The sequence below is a fragment of the Drosophila albomicans genome, chromosome X (assembly GCF_009650485.2).
Source record: "Drosophila albomicans strain 15112-1751.03 chromosome X, ASM965048v2, whole genome shotgun sequence".
Taxonomy (NCBI): domain Eukaryota; kingdom Metazoa; phylum Arthropoda; class Insecta; order Diptera; family Drosophilidae; genus Drosophila; species Drosophila albomicans.
Genome location: NC_047627.2, coordinates 24,561,258 through 24,583,144, shown reverse-complemented (window position 1 = coordinate 24,583,144; position 21,887 = coordinate 24,561,258). Strand labels below are relative to the sequence as shown.

Genomic DNA, 21,887 nt, shown 5'->3' with positions numbered 1-21,887 from the left:
AAATATTAATCACTAAATGTTAAATACTGAAGTATTCAAATATTAAATACTGAAATATTAAATACTAAAATACAGAAATACTTAACACTTAAATTACTGAAAGACTGAAATACTAAATATTGAATACAAAATATTAAATAATGATTACTAAATACTGAAAGACTTAAATACTGAAATACTAAATTCAAAATAAAAAGACTAAATACTGAAATTCAGAACTACTAATCACTAAATACTAAACTACTAAATAATAAAATACTGAATTATTATATACAAAATACTGAAATATTGAAATATTAAATACTTAATGCTGACATATTAAATACTAAATGGTGAAATATTGAAATACTAAAAACTGAAATACAAAATACTGAAATACAGAAATACTAAATACTTAAATACTGAAATACTAAATACTAAAATACTGAAATACAAAATACTAAAATACTGAAATACAAAATACTGAAATACAGAAATGTTAATCACTAAATACTGAAATACTAAATACTGAAATACTAAACACTTAAATACTAAAAAACTAAATACTAAATATTCCATACTTAATAATAGTTACTAAATACTGAAAGACTTAAGTACTGAAAAACTAAATTCAAAATAAAAATACTAAATACTGAAATTCAGAAATATTAATCACTAAATACTAAAATACTAAATAATGATTACTAAATACTTCAATACTAAATTCAAAATAAAAATACTAAATGCTGGAGTTCAGAAATACTAATCACTAAATACTAAATAATAAAATACTGAATTACTATATACAAAATACTGAAATATTGAAATATTAAATACTTAATGCTGACATATTAAATACTAAATGGTGAAATATTGAAATACTAAACACTAAATACTGAATTACTAAACACTAAATACAGGATATTTCATATCGCTTTGAGCTTAAGCGCCTTGCCCGTTTAGATTTTAATTAGCGATATTGCTAGCAGTGTCCACTGTTTTCTTTTTTTTCTTTTTGAGGTGGACATCTGGACAAACGGTTTTGGTGCCCCTGGCAACAGGACTCAGCAGCACTCCCATTTACTGTGCTTTGCTGTGCTGTGCTGTGCAGCTGTCCAAGTTGATTAGCAACTTTTCGCGCTTCAGCTTCAGCTTGTTGACAGGGCCAAAAACTTTTGTTTCATTTCCATTCCATTTTCCATTTTCATTTCCATTTGCCTGATATTATTTGGCTGAGCGCATTGCGTTCGGTTGCGTTGCGTTTAGTTGCGTTGCGTTCCGTTGCTCTCGTCTATGTTTAATTATGACTGACACTGTTGGCCAGGCCAACACATTTCAGCACTTGACTCCCTCTCCACCACAGTTGCTCCCCTTAAGAGCATCAGCAGCAGCAGCAGCAGCAAGTTTGCCTAATCTGGCGCAAGTGATTAGGCTAAGCTCCAAATGTGTCTAGTAACAATTAAAACCAGCTCAAAGGCTTTCGCCCCTCTCTCTCTCTCTCTCCAACTGCCAACTCTAAATGTCCCACACGTCGACCGTCGACCGTTCGCAATTAAAGCAAAACTTTTACGGGATTTTAGCCACCGCCGTTCGTCGTCCGTCGCCCGTCTTCCGCTCAGCTTTGTAAGCCAAGAATTATGGCATGCAATCAGGCAAGAAGCATCGAGCATCTTGGCCATGATGTAACGCAAGAAATATAATTTATTTTACGTTTAGCTCGGCAAACGTGTCCCATTCCCACTTCCTACTCCAATTCCGTCTCTGACTCCGTTTTCGTCTTCGTCTCTGACTGCCATTGAAGCGTATAAGTGCCGGAGTCGTAGCGCCGTTCCTCCTGGTCAATAACTGGCGTATGGCCTCCGCTTTTGTTCACCACGGAGGCGGGGGCGTGGCACACACACACACAATGGCGTCGCTTTGACGTTGGCGACGCTGACATCAGCCTTTTAATGCCCCATCGCCGAAGCGTCCCAAGTTCTGACGTCCAAATTGCCCCACAGTGGCGTCGCTTTCAAAGGGACCAAATAAAAGAAATTCATTGCTTTTGTTTGTATTTGAAAGCGTCGCTAGTTCTATTCAATATTTATATTCTTTATTTTCTTAAGCAATTAACTATTTCACATTTAAACAATACTTTGCTTTTTAAAGAATGGAAATGCATTAGTTTTCAATATCCCAACAAGATTTACCACAAATGAAGAAGAAACTGTTGTGAAAGAAAATATTAAACATTATGTCTAAGTTATGAATATCCCAAAGAAATAAACCATAAATTAAATCTGGTCACATTGTTATATTTCTCTCTTGTTGAAGATTTGTGCCTCCAGGAATTTTATGTAACAGACAGAAGATAAAAATTGTAAAAGTTAGTAAAGACAAACTTTAGTATGGGCAAATATGTGTCTTATTTGTTTTGTCTGACTATTTGGTATATTTTTCACTCTATGGTATATTTTGAATGTAGTGTTCTACATATTTTGAGTATTTTTGATATATATATATTAATTTGATATATTTTAAAATTGACACCGCATTGCGAAAATATACCTCAAATAGCCTTTGGTATATTTAGAGTGTTTTAAGATACATTATATTAGTATATTTTAAAATATATACCACGCTGTGAAAAATACCTCAAATAGCCTTTGGTATATTTTTAGTAGTTTTGAGGTACACTAATTTGGTATATATAAAATGAATATCACACCGCGGGTATCTTACAGTCGAGTATACTCCACTGTAGCTGTGAGTGTGGCAAATTGTTGTCGAAGAAAACATTTAATCGTAAAAGTTTAAATCATAAAATATCAATTTGAGTATCTTAACAATTAACAAATTGAAAAAATATGAATTGTTATGAATAAGTAATGAAAATTCAGCATCAACTTATTTACATAAGATTGTATTCACTTAATATGTTTAATGCTCAATATATTCTATGAAAATCGAATATTCCATTTCTTGAAAACATGTTTCAATATAAATTCCAAAACTAAAATAAATGAATGAATATTTATATTACTAATTCTTATTTTCAGAAACTATCAACTTCAAAAAAAATATTGTTTTCAAACTTTTTAATTCGATTTATTTAAATTAAACAATTTAAGTCTTTCACAAGCTGAAGACCTTGCAGCCATTGCTTAATCAATAGTGTTAGTTTTAATTTCAATTATAGTTAACCTTTTTAAAGAAATAAATAAGTCTTCCACAGTACTCAGCAATCTCGAGCCCTTTGAGTAACCACAATTGACGACGCCTCTGGGTCGCAGTTTTACGAGTTGAAAGTGAAGCTGAAGCACAAAAATAATAATACGAGCTCAAAGCGAAAAACTTTCTATAATTTTTATGTTATGTTGGAATGTATATCGTAGTTTCATCCCAGCAGCCGTACAATGTGAATGGACTCCCAAGCTATAGCTATCCAGGGATTGCACTTGGAGTGTCGATTTGTTGTAGTTGTAGTTGTTTTTGTTTTTGTTGTTATTGCTCCTTCAGATTTATCAATGGACAGCACGCAACAACCAAAAGTTGCGTGCACCACGAAGACAGAGAGAATAGAGGGAAATGGTCAGACACCCTGACTCTATATGCGTTACTAATCTAATTTGCAGTTATTGGCGGCCAGATTAGAGTGTCGGCCACATATGTGTGTAATGCGTATCGCGTGCCCCTCGAAACAGATTTCATTCTGTACTGTATTGCCTATAATATGACGGCACAACGGGGGGGCAAAGCAAAAGAGAAAAACATCGCCTCACAGCCACTGGCATACATTAGTCTAAGCTGTGCAAGTGCAAAACATAATGAAAATGATGTCAGTTTGATAAGATTTCGCCGTGGGGCGTGAGTATTATTGATGTTTAGTTGCTCTCTTCTATGTGTGTGTGTGTGTGTGTGTTTCCGTACAGAAATTCGCATGTTATATGAAAAGTTTTGCTGCTTAAAGTTGCCACAAACGAAACTTGTGCGCCACATGGCTCGTTATCTTGTCGAGTGTGGGCGTCGTATTACAGTTTGTATAACAATTTCATTAATGCCAAATATGCAAAGTACAAGCACATAAAATGTTTAAATGTAAATAATTTTGTTGAGGAGTATGCATAACAGTAAAATTATGTAGTGCAGTCTATTGTGTTGTATAACAGTTATCCAAATAGTATTTAGATTTGTCTGTATAACTTGACTTGTATTACAGTTAGTAAAGTTATCGAAATAATATTTACAATTACATGTATTACTTGTCTTGTATAACAGTTAGCAAAGTCATTCGAATAATATTTAGTTTTGTCTGTATAATTTAACTTGTATAACAGTTAATAAAGTTATTCAAATAATATTAAGTTTTGCCTGCATGACTTCACGTGTATAACAGTTAGTAAAGTTATCCAAATAATATTTGGATTTGCCTGTATAACAGTCAATTCAATACGAATAAAAGATATGACACTTATTTATTTATTTATTTTTTTTTCATTCCATAAATGTTCAAAGAAAAAAAAGTTAGTGTAATGTTAGGCGATATACTAAATATAGTTTTTGGTATATTTGTTTAACATAGTTTTCGTAATATATGTATAACAGTTTTAAATTGTATAACAACTGTTATACAGCATACTTAGAACTGGGTTCCAAAGTAAATAAATTTGCTTGGCAATTTCAAATAATTTCTCAAGTCAATATTTTAGCAATCAAAAATCCAATGTATTTTTGCAACATTTGATGCTTTGGGTGAATTGTACGCATATTGTGCCGCTTTCTCTCCCCAGTACCCCCACACTTGTCTATGCCTAGGGAGAGAGGCCTGTCATGTCTGTAACGGGAGCACTGTCAAAGTGTCAACGCAGCAAATGGTAATCGGGTGAAGGCAAAGGGCGGCAACGAGCAACGAGGCAACTTTCAACTGGCCACTGACAGCGCCTATCAAATTAAGCAAAACAAAATTGCATTATGCCAGAAAGTAGCATACACAATGCAAGCTACAGTAGAGGGAAAGGGATACACTGGATTAGAGATAGAGCGCAGAGAGCAGAGCAGAGGAGAGAGGGAGGTGCACATGTGTCGGCACAGCCAAAATTATTCATTGCACAATGCGGTCCAGACAATTTATGCTAATCAACATCAATCGATTTGCATGCCATGCATATGACCGAAGCATAAAAGCTGGAAAGGCCAGCTCAGCTCCTCCTAACCGATAGATAGCAACATTGTGAAGCTGTCTCGCTCTCTCTCTCTCTCTATCTCTCTCTCTCTCTCTCTCGCTCTCTCTATCTATCTATTGCTCTAGGGTTTGGGCTTCAGGGTTCCAGGCTTTACTGCCTGTTTATTGGGCGGTTCTGTGGGCTGCGGTTCAATGGACATTTCAGGCATTTCGCAAAGTGGGTGTTGATATTAATGTTCGAGTATGCCAAAGTGGACAATCACTGCATGTGGGTGGGTAATTGCATATAACGAAGTGAACGGCTTCTTCTCCTTCTCCACATTGTGAGTGTCTAGTGACGCTGGTGATGGCGAGCTGATGCTCGCTACCCTCAGCTGCTGGTTGACTATAGCAACAGCAATAATTTGCAAATGTTTGAGAACAAAAAAATAAGAAGGGAATAGACGGGGAACGAGAACAACGATGCTACGTTGCTCTACAATCTGTGTCCACTTTATTAAATAGAAAAAATTTAATAAACAACTGTTTTTCAAGAGAGTATACCAGTTTTTAAATGTAGTATAACAGTTTAGGTTAAGTTCATGTATTTACGTAATACGCAAAATTTCAGTTTATATTTACTATAATATAAACAGTATAAATCTAAACAGTATAACAGTATTGTTTGAATACGTATCTTTAGTTTATACAAACAATTTTAGGTTATAAATTGTATAACAGTTGATTAGAACTTTACTAACTGCAAAGTAAAGAACTGTCAGTCTGTACACACATTTAACTTTTATAGTGTATAACAGTATAGCAGTTGATTTTAACACATTATGTGAGACGCGCCGTTTCACTTCCTGAAAAAATAAAGAAGGACAAACACATACGAACAGTATACATGTACATATGTTGTATATCCGTATAACAATTTGTATAACAGTTTCACAATCGTCAGCAATCTCTTTTAATATCTGCATAACAAATGCAAACCTGAGCAAACATTAAACTATTATCATGTATAACAGTATAACAGTTGATTACAACAGTATGTGAGACACTCCGCTTTACTTCCTGCATAAAAGAGAAGTGCAAACACATACATATGGACAATCTGTATGTTGTATAACAGTATAACAATTTGTATAACAGTTTCGCATATCAACGCAAAGCACGCATAGGCAAAACACAAGTGCCAATGCCAAACCCCTATGCGAGAATCGAAGCTAAACTCAACCAACCCGCACAGACAACAGATAGCGAGCACCACTGCAAAGAGTTTGTAGTTTTATAGTACTACTATACATACATACATACTATGTCATAATCATCATCATCATCATCATGATGGTGAGGCGTGCTCATGAATTTACACAGTATTGCAAATGAACTTGCCCCACCTGCAACGAACACACAGATACACACACACACACACGACATGCCACACAATCGAAACGACAAAAAATGTAAAATAGAAAAATAAAAGAGATTTTGGTGTGGATTGTGCAAATTTACTTCAATTCCGCTGTGTGCGTGGACAATTTTGTAAATTTGATTTGGCTCGGGGAAAATGCGGTAAACGAGAGAGAGAGAGAGAGAGAGAGAGAGAGAGAGCGAACATTTGAAACATTGAAAATGGAAAAACAATTGAATATGTTTATGTTGCGTATTTCGTAGCAGGCAACGAACTATACTTTCGCTAAATATGCACAATAAAGCCAGTCAGCAAATACGTTTCGAGTTAGAACAAAATCGATTGTTCATTTTAAACACAGTTCAATTCTCAATTTGTGAAACGAAATTGTACATTCAAAATTGTAGCCAAAAGGCATAAATAATATAACAAAATATTGATCAATTAACATAGCAAAAACAACACATCACAATTTTACCAAAATCTTAGTGATAATGCTTAAGGATCAGCCGACATTCAAAGAGGTGGCCAAGGTCTTTATAGTTGGTAAGTTTGCTGTACAACAATAACTACAACTAATGTGTATTTATATATACTTGATTTCGATTTCGATTAGGATTAGCATTACGCTCGTATATTGCCGATGGCGATGGACAGCAGCGTCGCACCTGCTTCGGTCACGAGCTGTCGCGTCGCATTTGCATCGCCGCCAATCGCCATCGACCGAGCACGCGTTATCGCCTGCTGAAGTTCATGTCGCCGGAGCGTCTCAAGGACTACGATATGCGTCACAAGGAGCAACGTGATCTCAGGCAAGTGGCTCACGAATTTGCCAGCAAAAGTGGACGTGATGGCGGTGGAGATGCGACGCCATTAAATCAAAAGCACAATCAGTAATTGGCGATGCCCAGAAAAATGTAAAATATAATATAGAAAAGTCGCGTGTAGAACTCTAGTTTCAGTTTTTTTCTTTGGAAAGATATCCATATTTGATTGTGAACACATACAAATTTTAAAAATTGTTTAATAATTAACAAACAATCTGGTATATTTTGTATATCGATATACCAAATATAGTTTTTGGTGTATTTTGGTATTTTGTTGGTATATTAATTTCATATACAGTAATACCTACTAAAGTACTTTTTATTACAATCCGAAATTTGCCATTCAGTAAATCATGCTAAGAGCTGGAATTTACAAAATGGATATCATTTTGACAAACAATTCGGTATATTTTGCACTTTATGGTATGTTTTAAATGTAATATGTCGATATACTTAATATAGGTTTTTTTATTTCTTTATTTTGAATTTATACAATATATTTAAAGTAGCTTAAAAACATAACAGGGGTAGCATATATAAAAATAGATTACATTATAGATTTTGGTATTTTGCTTTGTTTTGGTATATTGTTTGGCACAAAAAAAAAGGCAGGCTTTTTTACTTGTTTTTTTTTTGCAATCTGAAAATAGAGATTGAAGAGATTGAATGTTTGAGAAATTATTTTAATCTGGTATGTTTTATACTCTGAATTTAGGAGAATAACGATATTCGGTATATTTAAGTATGTTGTTGGTATATTAATTCGACACATAATAATACCGACTGTAGCTTAATTTTCCTTTTTTATTGTTTGGAATTAAATAAACAATGCTACAAGCTGTAATTTGCAAAATGCAAATTAAATACAAATCTCATAAGTTGTTTAATTTTGTTCAGCAATATGGTATATTTTAATGTAGTAGTATACTAATACACTAAATATAGCTTTTGATATATTTTAGTGTATAATTGATATATTAATTGGGCATTTAATAATAGCTGGTATAATTTGAATGTAGAAGTATCGATATACTAAATATAGCTTTTGATATATTTTAGTATATTATTGGTATATTTTGAATGTAGTAGTATCGATATACTAAATAAAGTTTTTGGTATATTTTACTATTTTCATGGTATATCTGTGGTATATTTCTAATATACAATACTAAATATAGTTTATGATATATTTTAATATACAATAATATCGACTACATATTTCATACTTGCTTTTTTATTGCAATCCGAAAATGGGGTTTGCAATTAAGTAAATCATGCTATGAGCTGTAATTTGCAACATCCTTGTTGGACCACATGTGGCAAGTTCGTCCATCTGTCCGCCTGTCTTTCGGTCTGTCTGTGCGATTGTTCAACCGAATGCTTTCTACTACTTTCTGTGCACAAGCGTGCAGAACTTTCGGCAATGAACTTCGAGCGGGAAGCGGATCGAAGAGAGCGGAGATGGAGACGGAGGCGGAGGCTAGCCTAACATATCCTGGCCAGGATATGCACATGAGTGGCAACTTCTTTACTTCAGCGTGCGTGTCTGTGAGCTTGAGCATTTTGTAAAGCTTTTGTGCCTGCTTAATTGTGCGCAAGGACAACAGCATGGATAGAAGAAAGAGAGAGGAGGAGGGTGGAGGGAGGCGAAGGATGGTTGCACTTGCATAATTTTTGCAATTGTCGCTAGGCAGAGAGCCGCAACCCATAACATAACTTGCTGCCAGGCAGACAACTACGACAACTTGCAACAAGGAGCATAGCTTTGTCCTTGCCCAGGTGCACATTGCTTGCCGGCTGCTTGCCACAGCAACAACTTCATTTGTGCCAACGTGCAACGTGCAATGTGCAACTGGCAACTTGGCAAAACTTTTGAGTGTAAATAATTGTCAGAGCTCTCTCTCTCTCTCTCTCTCTTCCTCTCTCTCCATCTCCATTTCCCAAGCTAAAAAGAAATACAACCGCAAAAATTCTGCAGCAGGTTTTTAGCCATTTTATGGTGCAATGTGTATGTGTGTGTGTGTGTGTGGAAAGTGTTTCCTTTTTCTTCTGGGGTGCTCAGCATTTATGGATATTTATATGCTCTGTGGCGACAGCACCTTGCTCTCCTTGCTCCTTGCTCCTTTTTGTTGTGCTGTGCTGCAGCTCCAATTAGTCGCGTTGTGGATAAACGTCGTCATGTCAGACTTTTCCTATTCTCTCTCTCTCTCGCTCTCTCTGGCCATCTGTCACCATCAGACGCAAAACTTGGCCAGCAATTCAATTGTTGTTGCCCACACAGCAGCTGCGTGTGCTTGTTGTGGTATTTGTTATCGAAATGACAGCGAACTGTGCTTTGCAACACTCTTTACCAAATTATACCACACTGCCAACAGCATAATATGTAAACGTATACCCTATGTGGCTTAAGAAGATCTAAAGGGTAGCTTGTGTACATAGTTTTGTAGTTCAATAAGTTGTCGTCAAGCTTATTATAAGAAAGTCTATCGATAAAGCTAAGTAAATTCAGTTCAATTTAAAGTCATTAGTGTAAAACATCTAAAATAAATACAAAAATTAATCAGGCTTATAAAATATATATATACAAAACTAACAAGTATTACATTTTATGAGTATATAAAGAATATGTTAGCTTCCAAATATGGCATAAAATAAGCAATTAAAATAGTTAAAGAATAAAAAAGTCGAGTGTTCTTCTCTGTAAATAAGATCGGCTCTAAAATATACCATATGATATACCGCAAAAGTACTAAAATATATCGAAGGTCATATTCGGTATATAGATAAAGTACCACAAGTATCCCACAGAGGTCAAAATAAACCAAATTGTCAGCCAAAGCAGCTAAGCTAGGCGTAATTTGCCATTCACAAGTTTTTCTTTATCGCAACCTTATTTCAAAAAATTATAAATACTATTGTTATTATTGTCTGTCAACAAATTTGCAGCACTAGCTTTAAATTAACGAGTCATATTTGATTTCTATGGCTTTGCGGGGGCGGCAGTGGGCGTGGCAAAATTTGAAACAAATTTGATCTGCGTTCAAACATAACAAATGCTGTCGAAAAAGAATTATAGCTCTATCTATTATAGTCTCTGAGATCTAGGTGTTTAAACGGATGGACAGACAGACAGACGGAGAGACAGACCAAGAATAGAAACACTTTATGGGATCGGGGATGCCTCCTTTAGCTTGTTACATACATTTCCTTTCCTCTATCGGTAGCGGGTATAAAAATGATTTGCATTGAAATAAAGAAAAAATATAACTAAATTCAAAAATACACTATTAAATTAAGATATATATTTTTTGTAGCCTGTAGAAGTCGGGGATTTCTTGGCAACATAACGCTTACCAAACCACAAAAAAAAAAACTTTAAAATATTCGGTAAAAATAATTTACTTATTTATGTTGAATGTTATCTAGTTATTGATGAAATAAAATTGTTTCATCAGCATTTGATGATATTTATCGTGAAAGCCACTTCAGAGAAATCTATTTCTTTTTCTAGAATTGAAATACAAAATTCATTCAATTGTGTCATCTCTAAATGAGTATTTACAATCTTCGATTATTCAATGACAACCTTTTAAGTTTCTCAGTTTGACAACAGGAATGAAATTAGTTTATTATCGATAAATGACAAAAAGACCGCATTGCTTTTGTTGTCAATTTGTCGAGCGGTGAGAAATTCTGTTGTATTTTTGTCAGGTCGGTGAGATTTTTCGTAGTCAGGTCGAAAGATTACTAATTTTCTATAGCGTATTTCGGATTTAATTTTTGCCAAATATAATAAAGAATTTGCAATAGCGAATGACTTTGTCTGTTCACTTCATGTCCATAGTTTTGGTCTCGTAAGTCGTTCAGAAATTTTCTTCGATATCCTAAAAGTTTTTGTCTCTCGTTTAAATCGTAGTTTTTTTTTATTGTTTGCATTTTTTTTTTGATTTTGGTACAGTTTTGAGTTGTGTTTTAGTTTTAAGCATTTCAAGAAAAAGTCACTAATCGAAATTCAAGTAACGCAAAAAATTATTATTTTTGCAGGAGAATTTGCTAAGATTTTTATATATATAAAAAAAAAAAAAACAATACAGAATACACAAGTGAAAGATATCAACGACAATATGGAAGTCAAATGTTCCACACTCAATCCGGAAGCGAAAGTTTTTGAGCCACGCTCTGGCAATGTGTTCACTTATGATGAAACGTGGAAGGATCAGGATGAGGCGTTTGATCAGCAGCAACCACAGCAACAACAGCAGCAGCAACCACTTGCAATGCAGCCACAAACGCAACCACAATACTTTTGGGTGCCAGTTGATCAGCAATCGGCTATGAATGGCGTCTATTTGCATGTCTATCCAACACTAACAACAGCAACAGCACAGCAATCGACAACTGGCACCGTTTACTATCCACAGCAATCTGGCGATGGAGTCTTCTATCCACAACAGCAGCAACAACAACAGCCACAGGTGGTCTATCAGCAAGTGGCAGCCCCACAGCCACAGACGGCAGCACCGAATTCCCTGCCAACTTATCAGCAGCAGTGTTCAATGCCCAATGTCTATCAGCAGCAAGAGCAAGAGCAACAGAATTTGACATCGCAAGCAACTCAGGAGATTTTTCTGCCGACTTCGTCGACATCGACGTCTGCGTCAAGCTATCAGCAAGTGCCGCAAGTCTATCAGGCGCTGCCACAGCACATAACCCAACAAATAGCTCAACAGTTGCCCCAAGCATTGCCAGAGCAGTTAACACAACAAATGACTCAACAAATACCTCAGCAGTTGCCTCAACAAATGCCTCAACAGTTGTCTCAACAATTGCCTCAATCGATGCCACAGCAAGTGCCACAACTATTGCCTATGCAACAACAATTGCCACAGGAATTAAGTCAACAGTTGCCCCAATCGCTGCCTCAATCACTGCCGCAATCGGTGTCTCAATCGCTGCCGCAATCGGTGTCTCAATCGCTGCCTCAATCAATGCCTCAATCACTACCCCAATCAATGCCTCAATCACTACCCCAATCGCTGCCTCAATCGCTGCCTCAATCGCTGTCTCAATCGCTGCCTCAATCGCTGCCTCAATCGCTGTCTCCGACCGTGCCCATCTATCAGAGCATGCCGCTGCCTTATGTGGTTGCCCCCACAGCTGATGGAGCTCAGTTGAAGCAAGGCTTTCTCTCCTCATCGAAGCTCCGTCAGCAGACGCCATCGCCGTCAGCTTACGAGCAGCCACAAGTGTTGCAAGTGCCACAACAACAACAACAACCACAGCACTTCTATCAACAGCAGCCGCCGTTGCAGACCATTTCGCATTTGTATTGGAACCAGGTGATCTTGTCCACCATGTTGTCCATTCTGCTAGATGAGAGACAACCTCTTTGCTACGCTTACATTCTGCGCAAATTGTCGTTGCGTCTCTGTTGCCATGAGGAGCTGATGAAGCGTCTCGTTCCCTACGTCATGTACGAGGCAGCCAGCAAGGGTTATGTGCGACGTGTCGATGGCAACTTCATTTTGGCCACAACTCTGCTCGACAACGAGCCAAAGATGCACTAGATAATCCCATACTTATTTACAAATAAATGTGACGAATAATAGTAAAAGACTTATTAAAGATCCATTGATCCCAAATAGTTGATTTTTTTTTTAAGTTACGGAATTTTATGGTTACTGTGGCAAGGAAAGAGTCGACACCACATTGGGTAATTAAGGGGTCCAAATTTGTTTCTTTATTATTCCTTTCAAGATCAAGAAATTTATTTTACTGAACCGCAAGAAAAGAGTCAGCACCTCAATCATAAGACTTTTCTACATAAATACTAGTTTAGTTAGTTAGTATTTAGCTTTTACTTAACCGCTGAATTTTGTGCTAACCGCGGAAAGGAAAGAATCAGCGCCTTAATGATAGCCATTAAAATATAAATAATAATTATTAACTAAAGAGAATTGAGTAAGAGGTCAAATAATTATTCCTTTACTTAAGAACCAAGATCAGGAATTTTATGATGACTGTGGCAAGGAAAGAATCAGCTCCTTAATTATATGCCTCATTAGCCTTGTATTAATTATGTAATATAACGTTGAAGTAAACAGTACATAAAGTTAGGTTAGATAATTATTTCTTTATTTTTTTATTGAATCGCTGAATTCTTTGCTGACTGCGGCAAGGAAAGAGTCAGCACCTCCATTACAGCCTTTTCTATATATGTAAATATTAATTATAGAGTAAAAAGATTTGAGTAAGTAGTAAGTCAGATAATTATTCCTTTATAAATAATCTCAATAAGTCAAGAATTTTATTTTTATTGAACCACTGTATTTTCTGATGACTGTGGCAAGGAAAGTGTCAGCACCTAGAGTAAACCCTAAATTATGCTATAATTAATTGAGCAAAAGAAGGAGTTCAATAAGCAGTAGATAAAGCAATTATTCGTTTACTAAATGTCAGTTGATCTTAATTGGCCAAAATCAAGTAAGTTATCTTAGATTCAATCTAGACTCATTAGCGTGTAAAGGTCAACAATTATTTGTGCTTACCCATAATTAGTTTGGCATACGAAATCCTGAAAAGGAAAAAAAAATGGATATTAATTGACGTCCACTAGAGTAAAGTTCAAATATAGTATTGATTTAATAAAATTGAGAGACTCGTAAAGTTATTTTATAGCTTTAATAATAAAATTGTGCTTGATTTGTGATAGCCCGCATATTTTGCTCAAATTAACTCGTAAACTTTTCAAGTTATTTAATAAGCAATTTAAGGGAATTTTTCGCCCTTACTTTCTTTACGCCTTCACCCCTTGTCCATGTCATTGTGATTAACTAAAGAGTCGCCCAACAAGTTGCTTGGCTGCTTCTTGAGCATCAATCACTTTGCTTAGATACTTTTTCGCAGGTCCTTGGCATTAATTGCAACTGAAATCACTTTGAACTTCATTAAAAAGCAACTTAATCAACTCGAGTCAAAGTTTACCGTGTTCCGCGTGTTTCCGTGACGCACCTGCCGGCAACTCATTCACATTGTTGATTGCTGACTCCAGTTAAAGTCCCCCTCCCCCTCACGACCCAACACAGCTACCGCCCCCCGCGAAACTTCATCAATCTGCTGAATGGCCTAAAAATTATTAATTAGCCTCGGCGTAGCCAGTTTCCAGTTGTTGCCTGCCTTTTGTTTACTTCTCTCCCGCCAACCCACCAAAAAACAAGTAAGAAAGCTACAGTCGAGTGTGGTCGACTATGAGATACCCGTTCCCATTTAAGATAGAAGCAAAACATCACGGTATACTTCGCTCAAAATATACCATAGAGTGTAAAATATACCAAATTTATATTAAGAAACAATTTTAAAAATATACCGAATGGTGTATTGGAGTACCAGATTCAAAATATACCATAGAGTGCAAAATATACTAATATTAATATACCGCAAAAATATTAATGATATAACGAATGATATATTTGGTTTATCGATATAGTATTTAATTAAAATTATACCGTAGCTTGCAAAATATACCAAATTAATATATGACAAAAATACTACAAATATACTGACGACCATATTCGGCATATCAATAATATACTAAACGAAAAATATACGAAAAGATATTTTCGATTTATTGATACAGTAATACACTTAAACTATACCATCGAGTGTACAATATATCAAATTAATACCGCAAAAATACTAAAAATAAACCAAATATACGGTTTCAATATAATATTAAATTCAAAATATTCCATAAAGTACGCAAATATACCAAATTAATATACTGTAAAATACTATAAATATACCGAATGGTATATTTCGAATCTCGATATAGTATCACATTCAAAACATACCATAGAGTGGAAAATCTACCAAATTAATATATCGCTAAAATACTTGAAATATTCCGAAAGCTATTAAGTTATAATGAAAATGTACTACATTCAAAATATGCAACAGAGCGCAATATATACCAAATTAATATACTGCAAAAATACTAAAGATATACTGAGTGTTTGGTATATCTTTATAGAACTACATTTACAATACACCAAATAAGGCCAAATATACCTAATTAACATACCACAAATATACTGAAAATATACCAACTGCTATTTTAGATATGTTGATACAGTACTACTTCGTCAATTGGTATCTGATCTCAACAACACGACAAAATTTTCAGGAATCATAAGCATTCTAGTACTATGGTATCATATAATCATATACCATATAATATATACTTTATAGGGTAGGTCCTTCTGCCTGTTACATACATTTCCTGCTGGCATAAAGTTGAAATACCCTTCTACCCCATAAGTATGGGGTATAAAAACTTTTTCGCTTGGAGTTGAACGAACGCATGTTGTGGTACCTGCCACTTCTTCATCCCCCTCTCCCCTCTCCTATGCCTGGGGGCGACTTTGTTGCTCCCCTCGCAGTCGAGTCGAGTCGAGTTGAGCTCTTAAATATTTCATATTTAATTGCGCGCGTAAGCAACGCAATTCTGTTTTGTTGCCACCCGTTTAAAATTGGCAACATTAATAAAATTAGCCCGGTCGAGTAGAGCTTGCCACATGCCACATGCCGCATGCCGCCGCACAGCAAGTGTTTTGGGCTTACATTTCTCATTTGATACCCGACACGCCTTCGTTCGTTTTTGTCTGTTCTATAAATATCCTTTAAAATCTGATTAGCCTCGTCTGATCAAAGCCCGCTTGCTGCCTGCCTGCCTGCTTGGCCTGACAAATTGGTGGCGCCTCCAGGTGTCCAAGTGTCGCCGTGCTCCACTCAAGACCTCCACGCCCGCAGCTACAAACGCACACACAAAAAAAAAACATTCCCCTGATGAGGGTTGTGTCTGCCTCAAGTTGGTGTCAAGTGCCTAAACGTTGACAGCGGCAAAAAGCGACAGCCTCAGAGAGAGAGAGAGGGAGACAGAGCGAAGGCAAAGGCAAGAGACAGCAACAACTCTGGTAATGACTTAAACATCGATTTGAATGGCAATTTTAATTTCCCATTTTATTTTCATCATCACATTTTACAAAGACAAATCAGACGACTGACAACAGCAGCGTGTTTAAAGTGAATGCTTTAGTTTTCCACACTCAAATGTGTATTGTTTTATTTCCAACAATAAAAACTCTTTAAATTTAATTTGATTTCCTATCATTTTTTTTTGTTTTACTTATTAATATTTGATTTAGTTATTTAGTCAATAATTCAATTAAAATTTTGGAATTAGATTTATTTGTGGTAAAACTTTCGTCTTCAATTCTTTAAGAAATTTTGTGAAATAGCGTATCGATATTTTATTACATTAAAAATATACCATAGAGTGAAAAATATACCAGTCTAAAAATATACCGAAAATATACTAAGACATGCTGAAGGCTATATATAATATATATCAATATAACACCACATACAAAATATACCACAGAGTACAAAATATACCAACTTTAGGATATATCGCAAAGGTACTAAAACATATCGAAGTCTGTGTATCGACTTAGTACCAAATAAAAATGTACCACAGAGTGCACAATATACCAGTTTAAAAATATATCGCAAAATACTAAAACATACCGAAATCTGCATATAGTATATTAATATAGCAGTACATTCGAAATATTCCATAGAGTGCAAAGTACACTAGATATAGTAGGTTTTTTTTTACTATACAAAAGTACAAATAGAATTTTATTGGCAAACCTTCTAGTGGGAACTGAGCTTTGATTTGTTGTGCGCTTTATTAAGTGCCCACTGTAGTCAGGTCATTTTAATTGCTTTGGGCGCAAAAGCGCATTAGCTGCTTAGGAAAAGCCGAGAGGCTGTGCATTTTAATAGAAGAGAAAGAGTGAAAAGCTTTCGCTATCATAAAATTTGCTGACCACTTTCACACCCACTCAACTGAGTTCGCTCTCTTCTCCCTTTTTCTTCTCTCCCCGCTCTTTTTTGTCTCTCTGATTGTTTGTCTATCTTTATCGCTCAATTTCTCTGCCCCATTTCTTCTCCCTCGCCTACGCTCTACGATCTCAGTGTCGTTGTCACAGCATGTCAATTTCAATTTGACATTTATTGTGTTGTGTGCGTGTGTGTTCATATATGTATGTGTGTGTGGGAGTGTGTGTGTGTGCGTAATAAGCCACATTCGTTTATTTTAAAACCGCTTCAATTGTAACACACACTCGTTGCGATTGAATATCCATTCATCCAGACGATGCCACATCCCTTCTCTATCTCTCCCGTTCTCTCTCTCCCCCTCTCTCTCTGTCTCTCTTTCTCGCTCTCTCTCTCTCTGTGGTCAGCAATTTGATGTTGCGTATGCCTGGCGCGTATTGTCACCAAGCTGCACCACCCGCAGCATCCACAAGCCTTGTTGCCACGCCATGCAGTCGCTTTTGCCTGCCAGGCCGACGCCAACGACGGCGACAGCAACACAAATAAGCGAAACTACAATCAAGTGTGCTCGACTGCAAGAGACTCGCTAGCACAGTGTGGAGTTGAGCTTTAAGAATGTTTTCTTATACAGCAAAATTGTTAATTGAATTCAAACTCACAAATATAATTTGAAGAGCTTGAGAGTATAAACTTAAATAAAATTCGAAACTAGAAATAAATTCTAAAAATGAATTCAAAAATGTACAAAAAAGTGTAAGGAATATACTAAATAAATACTGATATACTTTATACATTTTCTATAAAAAAATGTAAATATAATAAAACATAAAATAGTATAATGATAATGATAATGATAATGATAATGATAATGATAATGATAATGATAATGATAATGATAATGATAATGATAATGATAATGATAATGATAATGATAATGATAATGATAATGATAATGATAATGATAATGATAATGATAATGATAATGATAATGATAATGATAATGATAATGATAATGATAATGATAATGATAATGATAATGATAATGATAATGATAATGATAATGATAATGATAATGATAATGATAATGATAATGATAATGATAATGATAATGATAATGATAATGATAATGATAATGATAATGATAATGATAATGATAATGATAATGATAATGATAATGATAATGATAATGATAATGATAATGATAATGATAAACCTAAATTTCCTTCTTCTTCTTCTGCTTCTCACTACATCATCACACTCTTTTAAGCTTCAACTACCGGGTATAAACAGCAGCAACAGCAGCAGGCAACACATTTTGTGGTTTTCATAGCTGTTTTCATTGTGGCTGAAATCCTTTTCCGTTCAAGCTTCAGGGATGTGCGGCGACTGTGGTGCAGCGGCTCCAGCTGGGCAGGGAGGCACAGTTCGAGTGGAAGGGGGAGGGGCAGGGGCAGGAGGCGTGTGGCACGGTGGCACGCACGACTACATTGTCAAAGTTTTGTGTGTGTCATTATTGTGGCTGTTGGCGGTTGTTGTTGCTGTTGCTGTTGTTGTTGTCCTTCGTTGTCCTCGGACATGTTTGTTGTTGCGGGTTATTAAAAACTTTTACCCAAATACAAGCAGGGAGAGGGGGACAGGGGGAGGCAGGGCAGGGATTCAAACCCCGATCCGACCGCTGCACTTGCTCGTTTTCATTTTCATTTTCATTGTGAATGTTAATTACTACAACGCCGACAACTGCCACACAGTCAGTTTTTGTTGCCACCCACACATGACGCTCCCTTCCCCTCTCCACCCACAACTTTCCACACGATGTCGCATAATCAAACTTATTTACTTTATGTGACTTTTATGTGAATTAAGTTGCATGTGGAGCGTCGCTTTGGTGTCGCTGCCTCACTGTGTGGCAGCTTTGTTGATGAGCTTGATTAAGCTGTTGTTGTTGCTGTTGTTGTTGCTGCTGTGGCTGGTGTTGTTACTCTTAATGAGGTGTGACTCATAATCAGCTGCCTATCAGCACCCGCAGCTCATAATTATTATTATTACTCATCGCATCTCTTTCTCTCTCTCTCTCTCTCTCTCTCTGCGTCACCTTTCTATGCGCTTCTCAACGAGTTGACATGCAACATGCAACACTCATTTTTAAAGCCAATTATGATTGATCGGTCAAAGCTTCCACTAGAGAAAATTCGCGTTCTAGAATAGCTCAATTTGACAGCGAGTTTGGTGGAGACTTTGTTAATTCTGTGACGAATATTTTCCACATTTTGTTTAACTTTTTCCCTATATAAAATTTCCCTTTTTATAGTTTTCTATTTTCATTCTTTTCATCCGTTCCTTACTTTGTGAACTTATTAGTTCTGTATCGACTTCTTATTGTATTCTACTCTCACTTTTCTTTCCTTTTTTGTTTCTAGCTCTTTCTCTTTCATTCTTAATTTATTTCTCGTGCCTACTTTTAATTTCACTTTTTATAAAGCGCTCTTCCTTTCTTCTTTACCTTTCCTTCGCTCTCTCTCTCTCTCTCTCTCTCACTGTCTCTCTCAATGTCTCTATTGCTCCTTTCTATTTTTTTTCATTTCTACTTTTCATTTCCTCTTTTATAGAGTCTTCTTCCTTTCTTTCCTTTTCTTTATTGACTGTCCTTTTCACTCACTCTCTCTTTTTCTTTCTCTCTCTCAATAGCTTCAACTTTCTTTCTTCTTTTCTTTCTCGTTCCTACTTTTTATTTCCTCTCTTAAAGCGAGCTTCTTCCTTTCTTTATTACCTTTCCTTCTCATTCACTCTCTTTCTCACGACTTCCCATCCCTGAGCATTTAGCCGCCCTGGAATTGAGTTAGTGGCAATCACAAACGCATTTGCATACATAGCGCTCATTGAACTTGCCCCTGGCAGTGTTCACAATTGCGCTCTGCTCAGTTTCACTTGCCACATGCCACTTACCAATTTGCCACACATACGTTTTGGCATGCAGACAACGCAGAAAAGAAAAACAAAGCTTGGTCGGTCGCAGCTGTTTGCTGGCAAATCTCTTGTCACATTGTCTGTGTGCCCATAAGCTGCCAAAGCTAAAGCGGCATCATTCTTTTTCTTTCTGCTTCTTTGCAGGTGGCAGCGCTCGTCGTCGGTCTTTTGAACGTGTTGTCGACTGGTCGCAGCTGCCGCAATGTCTGTAAGCTGTCAGAGTCTGCGTTTGCTCGCTCTCTCCCACTCTCTCTATGTGGCTGTCTGTCCGTCTCTCTTTTTCTCTATCTATCTTTCTGTCTGTCTCTCTGTCCCTTTCTATCTATGTATCTATCTATCTGTCTATCTATATCTTATCTATCTTTCTATCTGTCTCCCTGCCTATCAGTCTGTCTCTTTTTCTCTCTCTCTCTCTCTCTCTCTTTCTCTCTATATGGCGCTCTATTTTTCTTTATCTGCCTCTTTCTCTCTCTCACACACTCTCACACTCTTTCTCTCTCTTTATTGCACTCGCTCTCCCATTCTCTGCCAATTTCTATCTCTCTCTTTGCCTCTGTCTCTGTCTATCGTTCTCTCTCTCTATCTCTTTGCTTATTTTTCTCTCTCTATCTATTCCTCTTTCTTGTTTTGCCTATTTTACTCTCTCTGCCTCTTTCTCCCTCTCTGTCTATTTCTCTCTCTGCCTCTTTCTTTCTGTCTCCGCCTCTGCCTCTTTCTCTCTCTCTCTCTCTCTCTCTCTGTCTGTCTCTCTCTTTCGCTATCTGACTGTCTCTGTCTCTCTCTTCCTCCCTTTTTCTTTTCACCTGTCTTTCCGTCTCTTCTCTTCACTCTCTTCCCAAACTTTTAGCTTAGTTTGTCAAAACACAAAGTCAATTTACGGCTTAAGACCGCACCGAAGAAGCTTTAACCGCTGAAGCTGAAGACGAAGCCATCTTCAGGAAGTGGCGGAGGACACGGCTACATTCGCGTGTCACATCAGACATTGTCTTCGTCGGTCGACGTCGTCGTCGTCTGCATCTACGTCTGTTTTTTCCGGACGTACCGAAAAGTTGAACGCCGTACGCACGTACGAAATAATTATAGCGCAAATACGTGTGCCGCATATGCAATCACATAGCTCAGTCATTGGCTCAGACATCCCCTTTCCTCCTCCCCTCCTCCCACACACACATACTCCTCCCTCTCTCTTGCTCCTACGCCAAGCTTTCCTTTGACTTTCCTTTCCCAGTTTTGCCATCCACTTCCTCTAGAGTGTGTCCCCATTCTGTTTGCCATATTTATTTTGGAGCAGCCCATTTTTAGGCATATATTTTGTAGCACTACCGCCCGCACCCTTCCCCTCTAGCCATGCCAAAAAGTTGGCAAGTTTTTTTTCCCTCGAATTTTGTGCTTTTTCCCTATGTCAAATATTTTGTTGTGTTTTTTTTTTTTTTGTTTTTGTTTTTGAGCCTCCCTCGAGCTGGCATTGTTAACTCTGCTTCTTTTTTTTCTCGTTGTCAAATATTGACGGCTTTTTATTTCGATATTAAGTTCACACACTCACTCATACACACCCACACACACACCCACACATACACATGGGGCAACAGTTTCCATTTACTTTTCGGCCTTTTGAAGCAACTTTTTGTTGCCTTTTATAACTTTGCTGTTCTTTTGC

The 21,887-nt window shown here is 36.6% G+C and overlaps 2 protein-coding genes across 2 annotated transcripts; both read left to right on the top strand.

The window, feature by feature from the left end:
- Positions 1-6,833: 6,833 nt before the first annotated feature.
- On the top strand, positions 6,834-7,494 carry LOC117571895 (uncharacterized). Its single transcript, XM_034254366.2, has 2 exons — positions 6,834-7,085; positions 7,156-7,494. The coding sequence occupies exons 1-2, from the start codon at positions 7,034-7,036 to the stop codon at positions 7,434-7,436; spliced, it is 333 nt and encodes a 110-aa protein (XP_034110257.1). The 5' UTR covers positions 6,834-7,033; the 3' UTR covers positions 7,437-7,494.
- Positions 7,495-11,065: 3,571 nt separating this feature from the next.
- LOC117577967 (protein transport protein SEC24-like) lies at positions 11,066-13,002 on the top strand. The gene is made up of 2 exons (XM_034263019.2): positions 11,066-11,220; positions 11,411-13,002. Exon 2 carries the CDS (start codon positions 11,491-11,493, stop codon positions 12,931-12,933), a length of 1,443 nt encoding a protein of 480 aa, XP_034118910.1. The 5' UTR covers positions 11,066-11,220; positions 11,411-11,490; the 3' UTR covers positions 12,934-13,002.
- Positions 13,003-21,887: the final 8,885 nt, after the last annotated feature.

What these genes read in the sequence shown, in the direction of transcription:
- LOC117571895 (XM_034254366.2), top strand. Translation starts at nt 7,034, where the DNA reads ATGCTTAAGGATCAGCCGACATTCAAAGAGGTGGCCAAGGTCTTTATA. An exon ending in GGCCAAGGTCTTTATAGTTG is followed by an intron (nt 7,086 to 7,155) that starts GTAAGTTTGCTG and finishes GATTTCGATTAG; the next exon opens with GATTAGCATTACGCTCGTAT.
- LOC117577967 (XM_034263019.2), top strand. Translation starts at nt 11,491, where the DNA reads ATGGAAGTCAAATGTTCCACACTCAATCCGGAAGCGAAAGTTTTTGAG.